The 7,689-nt window shown below is 45.9% G+C and overlaps 1 protein-coding gene across 1 annotated transcript; it reads right to left on the bottom strand.

Annotated features, from left to right (window-relative positions):
• Nucleotides 1-1,196: 1,196 nt before the first annotated feature.
• Garin3 (golgi associated RAB2B interactor family member 3) lies at nt 1,197-4,283 on the bottom strand. Its single transcript, XM_057774830.1, has 2 exons — nt 3,657-4,283; nt 1,197-2,351 (listed from the first exon to the last, which is right to left on the bottom strand). Exons 1-2 carry the CDS (start codon nt 4,281-4,283, stop codon nt 1,197-1,199), a joined length of 1,782 nt encoding a protein of 593 aa, XP_057630813.1.
• Nucleotides 4,284-7,689: the final 3,406 nt, after the last annotated feature.

Here is a 7,689-nt window from a genome sequence, read left to right as displayed (position 1 = left end):
CCAGCACTCACGTTGGGTAGCTCACAACTGCCTGAAACTCCATCTCAGAGGATTTGATGCCTCTAGCAGCCAAGTACACCTGTACACATATGCACATACCCACACATAGACACACATGATTTAAAATAATGAAAACAGATATCTAAAATGTCAGATCTTGACCGAGTATTTGATACTGCAGGATATGCAATATTTCCAGCATTTTTCAGACTTGGCCAATACTTTGATTTTATAATGAGCATTGCTCATAAATACATACTACACAATGATAGAAGTAAGTTCAGGGCTGTTTCAGAAATTGTGGGAAACTGGTCCTGATCTCAAGCCAACATGCATTTAACCATTTATTATAACTCTTACCAACCACTCCAATATCACTTGGAAATCATGCATGCTCACACAGGGCAGTCAGAGATACACGCTGAAGGATGGAGGTAGAAAACAATTAAAGGTCTTTGTTTTATGTAATTAAACCATTGTTTTTATGACAGCAGAAGCCTGTTGTAAAAAGACTTCAATGACTTTTAACCTGAGGGGTGTTCCGGACACCTTTGACTGGCACTCTGTGCCAGTGTGCACATTGTGTAGTGTGTGGATTGTGTGTTCAGAGCCAAGGCTGCTCCAACAAAGTCATCTCTGCTTCATTATTCTCATCTTGAATTTTTTGTTTTTTGCAAGTTGAGAAAGCTTTAACTGTTGCAAGTGATTTTGTTTGTTTGTTTGCCGCCCTGCCTTTAGGATTCGTACACATAGTTTAAGAAGTTTTTAGTTCATAGACTTCCCTGTGCCAATTGCCTGGTAAGGCCACTGCATCTTCTTGCCCTGTCCTCCCTCAAATATGGAATAGACTGAATGTTCCCACTCACGAATGGCCTTTTGGGAAAGAGGGGAGAATGGGTACAAAGTTCCCCCAGAGGCCGATGGCCTGTACTTAGGGAACCAAAGACAGAAAGGGGTTAATGCTGTTGCTTCAGCCTTGGCTCATCTGGACCTGTGGGTGGGAGGCTCTACCTCACCAGAGCAGTGAATGTCACAGAAGCCACTGTGAAGTCACTGCCGGAGTGTATGACACAGAAGTGCAAACATAAGACAGAATTCTTTTTGAGTTATGTGACCTTTATTATTGAAGCTGCCTGTCCCACCGGGCTGCTCTCCTGAGCCTTGGTCTCTGTTGCAGCTTCCTACTCTGGATCTTATTAAATGGATTTGGCTTCGAAGATGATCCTCTCTGTTGTCTCGGTTACCATACCGCTGAACTCTAACTCCTTGCCTTTCTCCATTTTAGTCTCTATGTTGTGCTTCTCCACCGTCTTTGTCACGTCTACCGCTCTATCACATGAGGGGACCCCTGGTTTTGAAGTAGGCCATGTTAGAAAGCTCCTCAAAAAAGAGCCAATTTTACTGGACTTCTTATTCACAGACACTGAGCTAGGTGTGGATCGACTCTTCCTGGGTTTGCGAGCAGTCCTGGACTCACTCTTGCGAGAGGAGCCATGTCTCTTGCCCCTTAAGCTGCTGTGCCCTTTTCCTTTTTTGTCTTCTCTTGTTTTCCCATGGCTGGATACGGAGGACCGGTGGGAAGATGATTTCTGGGTCTTGTCCTTGCCTGAGCTTCGGTGACTTGCCCCCCTCCTGTGGTGATGGGATCTTTTCCGGCTGGCATTTTTGTCCTTTTCTCGTCTCTCCCGTTTTTCCTTCCGGGGTTCAGAGTCAGTGTGTGAAACCTTCTGGCTTCCATCCCTTTCACACATGTAGCCTTCACTCTGCAGGGTTGATACGAGTGGAGCTTCAGGTTTGTCTGCAGCAGGTCCTGCAGCAGGCCCCTTGGTCGTCATGGTGCCTGCAAACGCTGCACTCAGGTTGCTGTCTTGGGTAACACTGACAGTTCCAGCTGCAGAAGTGGTCTCCGAGGAGGAGCTAGCAGCTCCTGCCAAGACTACATCTATAACGTCTGAGGATATGTTTGCAACAGCTGCCAGGGCCTTGCTGGATCCACTTCCTCCTGAATCTTTGCTGGCTGATCCTGCCAGAGCTGCAGCTACCTGTCCTGAGCCTGGAGACTTGGCCGTTGCCGTGCTTACAGCATCAGAGGCAGAGCTTGTAGCTGTCCCTACTTTTGACACCCCTGCTAAGGAGCCTGTTGCTACTCCTGCAGCCACTGTGCCACCTGCTGCCCCGGCTGCTGCCCCGGCTGCTGCCCCTTTAGCACCTCGAGTACCAACAACTGCAGAGGCTACAGTAGCTGGTCGCGTCCCTTCTCCTCCCGCAAAGGCAGCAGAGGTGACTCCTGACACATCTCGGAGCTTTTGACGCCCAGAATCCTGATCCCCTTCTCCATGGATCTCTGAGCCCTGTGTCAAGGGGAGAATAGACAGTGAAATTGAGGTGACAGGCCAGAATGCTCAGTTCCTCTCTCACCCCAGAGCTCAGTAACCCAGGGACTTCTTATTGAAATCGTCACATCGGAATTCCCGTTTATTACAAGATCCCTCCCATCGCACTTCAGTCAATGGTCTCTCAGTTTTACCTGGGCAATTCTAGGGCAAAAGGAAGCACTAGTTTAGAATGTGTTTTCCACATTTTGTGTTTTGTGTTTGTCTTTGCAGGGCACAGCTCTACAAATGGAATTGTTGGGTCAAGGATACACTAGACATATTGATGGTCTTGAAACCAGTTGTACAAGTACACACATGGGGATTGTGCTTATTTTTTTTTAAGAAAATATCATATAATAGGCACAGGGTGACAGATTATGGCTCAGGGAAGGATATGTTTCTGAGAACATTTAGTTCTGGATAACTAAAAACATTCTACACTAAAAAGCTGGTCTCAGGTTAATGGTCACCAGGATCTGGGAGGGCTACTGGGGAGCAGGAATGTAGAGGATATGGCTAATAGATACAGTTAGGTAAGAGGAGTAACTTCCTGTGGCTTATGCTCCCGAAGGATAACTATGATTGGCAACCATTAATCTTATCTCAATAACAAATCAAGAGGATTCTCCCTATTCCTAGCACAAGGAAATGCTCAATATCTGGGGTGATAGATGTGCCAACCACCCAAGTTTCATCACTACATATTAAATACAAGTATCAATGGCACACTGTAACATATCAATATGTGCAATATCAATTAACATTAAAAATGTAATTTGATCAGGTGTGATAGCACCTGTCATCAATCTCAGCACGAGAGGCTGAGGCAGGAGCCAATTCAAGGCCAGCCTAAGCTACATGGTGGGCGAGTTCCAGGCCATGCTGGGATACATCTTGAGATCTTGCATCCAAAAGAAGAGAATATATATAATATATCCCCTTCATTTTATATATTATATAACATTCCATAGCGTAGGAGGCTGAGTTGGTATATAAAGAGTTTAAGACTGAGCCATCAGGAAGTTGTAAGGTTCACCTACAGTCTTGGATATGAGGCAGAATAACTGATAATTCAGGCCTCTGACATTAAGCCTTATAAGACATTTTGGAGCAGTAGTTCAACTTCCTAGAGTGATAGTTAAGTCCCTAGTGGTGGCACAGGGTCCTTTCAAATATAACACATTTCCCAGGTGGGCCTAAACAGGCACCTTTGTCTCCGTGGAACCTGCTCTGAGATGCTCCCCAAATCTCCCCAGCTTATTTAAGTCTTTAGAAACTTACCAGTAGACTTTTGTCCTCAGGGGAAGTTGCGTCACCAGTGTGAAGCGTGGGACCACTGCTGCAGCTGTCCGTTGGTGGCCTCAGGAGATAGACGAGCTTTTCCCAATAGCAAAAGAGATCTTCTCGTGCGTCAGAAGAGGGACACAGCTGTAGGTAAAAAGTCCGGCCTGTGGCAAGTTTCAGGCGCAGCTGCTGTTTCTCACGATCATGGATGGAGATCTTGACAAACTTCAAAGGAAGCAGCCTGGTGAGCTCTAATGTCTTTAAAGGCTTGCGACCTCTCCCCTTGATGAACCGGGCCCGTCTGGCATGTTCTTCACAGACTTTAGCTGGTCGGGCCAGCAGCATGACATCAGGTAGTGGGAGGACCGGGCTGGTGGACGCGATGCATACAGTCACCATTCGGACGCGGTTGTGAACATCAATCACCTCTCCTTTTTTGCTAATCTGGATAAAGTCACTCTCAAACATCGGTGCATACTTGAAAATATCATACTCTCCTCCCTTGTACAGTTGTCGCTGTAGGTTTCCCATGGAGGTGTTGAACACGCCCATGGATCGGTAGCTGTGGGCAGTGTAGTAAGGTAACAGACACTCACTGCTCATAGTTCTCTTCATTCCAGGCATCGCTGCCAGCCACAAATCGTGTCCCCAAGAGAGGGAGGGAGCGAAGGCAATTGCCCATCTCCCAGCAAGATTTCTGCCCACATCTCTTCGCACCTCCACAGTTACCCCCCGCTGTCCTTTGTGACCTGTCACCAGCACACTCCCCTTTGTCCTGGTGTCCAAGCAGTCACCCCTCAAAGCCAGAGCAGCAGCCTCCTCCGACCCCAGCCACACCACCACCTTCAGAGGGCGCAGAGTATATATGTGGGTGTGCTGGACATTTTTAACAATCAGACTGTTGGGTGTTTAGGACATAGCCATTCTGCCTTTTTGTCCACATCTAAGATGTTTATCTCTAGTTCTGGTGTCGGTCTTATTACAGACACTCTAATAAGGACCATCTTCCTGTGAACACATTTTTTTCTTCAACTGAATGACCTCCTAGGGTTACAGTCCTAGTGATGGAATGCAGTTTGCTAAAGGGCAAGACCCTAGCTGGATTCCGATTCATCAGGGCCTCCGTGTATAACAGCACAATCCGGGCGGGCTCTCAATACAGCTTTCTTGGCCATTTTCTCATTTAGGCAAAGTTAATTTTTCAAAGCTGTAAGTGACAGCAAGGAAATCAATGGCTACCGGTTATCTTGCTTGGGGTCAGAGTTCAGGACTGGATTCTCAGCCCGTCTCGTCACTGCCCTGAGAGCGTTCTCCAAGTCAGGCCATAAACCTTTCCGACTCCTGCCCTCCACACGCAGAGAGGGTTGGTGGTCAGCAGTGTGTGGGGTCGGGTGTTACTGGGAACCGCAGGATTCACAGGTGCTAGAATCACAGTTGGATTTCCCGCAATGGTGTGCCTGCCTCTTCACCCTGATGCCTGCCTGGTAAACCACTGGGGTCTGGGTTCTTTGAAAAGCTTTTCAGAGAAATCGTAGCAGATTTATCATTCTGGAGTTTTTTCCTTTACTTGGCAGAAGATGATGAAGCTAAAATCCCCCTCCTCCAGTTAGAGCAGTACTTCTGAAATAAACCCACACCCATCCCCCACACCCAGTGATTACTGTGTAGAGAAAAATCTTTGTTCTGTGCTCATATTCGCCTCAGTGCAACGTGCAGCGTAGCTTTTCAGTGACTATGGGACTTGTGTCTACTGAGGCTCACTCTTCCATGCACTTATGAAAATTTAATCAACAAGTGATTTGTTCGTTACTAATAAGGGAAAGACCTTGAAAAAAAAGTCCTTTACCACAGAAGAACTAAAATATTTTTTCCAAAAATATTATTTCTCCCAAAAAGGTAGCACAGTGACTTGTAAGGAGGTAATGATTAAAAGTTAATAATATTAGATCTTATTGACTAGGAAATAGTTCTGTCTCCCTCCTTACTTTCTCCTGCTTGGCCCTATCCCCATATAATATATATTTTATATTTTACTATTACATATTATAAAATGTATACTGTCATAAGTCCATCACAGATATATTACTAAAATGAGAGATTATCTAGCACGTATGAAACTCTTGAGTTGGATCGCTAGCCCTGAGAGTTTTTCCTATTTCTTTTTTAATTGAGACACAGCTGGTCAGATCATTCAGTAGGCCAAGACCTCTGTCACTAAACCTGGTGACCTGAGTTTGATCCCAGGAACCCACATGGTGGAAGGAGAGAACCAACTCCCAAAGGTTGCCCTCTGACCTCCACACATTCATCATGATGTCCATGCACACACACATAACTAATAAGAGTAAACAATTAAAAAACTGAGACAAATCGTGGCCGTGTTATTGAAAACTTGCTATAAACCTAGCATGGTCCTAATCGGTTTATGTTAAGAAAAGATTTTTCTTCAGAATATCCCTATAAAATGTAGATCTGTTTATCATCCATATTGTATGGGCCGGTGGGGGGGGTGACATCAAGGCTCAGAGAGGGTAGGTAAGTTCACCAAGGTCACAATGAGGTGAAAGGAATGCAAGTCCCCAGACATACAATGGTTGAAATTATCCTAGATTAGGCCACGCTAGTGGAAGGTAAATGTATAAGTCCCGCGCAACCTAAACTGACCCACTTTACCCTCGTTAGCAGCACTTTACCCTAGTTACCCTCACCGCGTCCTGTCCTGAGGGAAGCAGCAGTGGATGAAATAGGCAAGCGTACCTGGTGGAGCTCTGTAGAGACTGTGAGCAAGTGTGTGGTGCAGTGTGTCCAGCGCTGGTGAGAACTGTGAAGAAGGAGAAGTGGGCATGCAGGGCAGGAGTGCTCCAGGAGGAGTCGTAGCAGCACTAAAGATGTGGAGGAACAGGATCGGAGCATTCAGGAGCATGCAGATGTGTGTGTCTCCGCACCTACGTGCATCTCTTGTGCTTTTTCTTTGACTCTTTGCTTGTTTGGTGCTTTTGTAATATTCTGGTTTGTTTCTTTTTACTTATTTTATTGTTCCTTAGATGCCTGTTTTTTTTTTTTTTCCTAATGAGAAACAAATCATTAGGTTGGATCCAGATGGGAGGGAAGATAGGGAAGGACTGGGAGGAGTATAGGGATGGGAAACCATAATAAGACTATATTGTATGGGGAAAAAATCTATTTTTAATAAAGGAAGAAAAGTGGATAAGAGGAGAAGGAAGATGAGGAGGAGGAGAAAGAAGAAGGAAAATGACCTTTCAGCAAAGGCATAAAGAGGCTCGGGAAACCAACAGCAGTGGAGCTTGAGGAAGAGCCTGTTGGAGGCAGAGCAGTTAACCACAGTCCTGAAGCCAGAACACGCTTGACATGTTTAAGGGTACGCCAAGGAGATCCGGGGCCAGGGATAGAGTGAAGCTGGTAAAGAGGGGTTGGAGTTGAGGCCGAGAGGCAGATCGTCAAAGGGCAAACTACCAGGAGGGTTGTTGGCCGTTGCTTCAGCCTGAGTGCTTCCCTCCCCGGTCACATCAGCCTGCGTCACTGACTGCACAGACGGTGTTCAGGGTGAGCCATAATGAAGCAAAGGCAGTGGGCTTATTAAGTCAGGGAGTCACACAGGAAAAGAACAGCACACAATCCAAGACGTGGTAAGGCTTGTCAAGAGCGAGCCATGCTTAGGTGCCGTTGCAGTCACTGTACCTGTGATCCTGTGACTATTTATTTACTTACTTACTTGTGTTTGTTTGTTTACTTGTGTGCATGTGCCCATTTGCCACCTCACATGTAGAGGTCAGAGGACAACTTTCAGGAATTGGCTCCCTTCTTTCATTGTTGAGGTCAAACTCAGGTCACCAAGCTCAGCAGCAGGTGCTCTTACCCACTGAGCCATCTCTTTGGCCCTTGTTTATTAATTTTTTTCTCTTAATGGATTTTCTTTTTAAAATGAAATTGTGAGATAATTCTATAAAGTACATCATTGAGATTTAAGGCTAACACGACAGACTCAAGGTTATGGAACGTTCTGGCACTA

This window comes from Chionomys nivalis, chromosome 7, assembly GCF_950005125.1.
Source record: "Chionomys nivalis chromosome 7, mChiNiv1.1, whole genome shotgun sequence".
Taxonomy (NCBI): domain Eukaryota; kingdom Metazoa; phylum Chordata; class Mammalia; order Rodentia; family Cricetidae; genus Chionomys; species Chionomys nivalis.
Note: the sequence above shows the minus strand (reverse complement) of the source record. Positions and strands in the feature narration are given on the sequence as shown.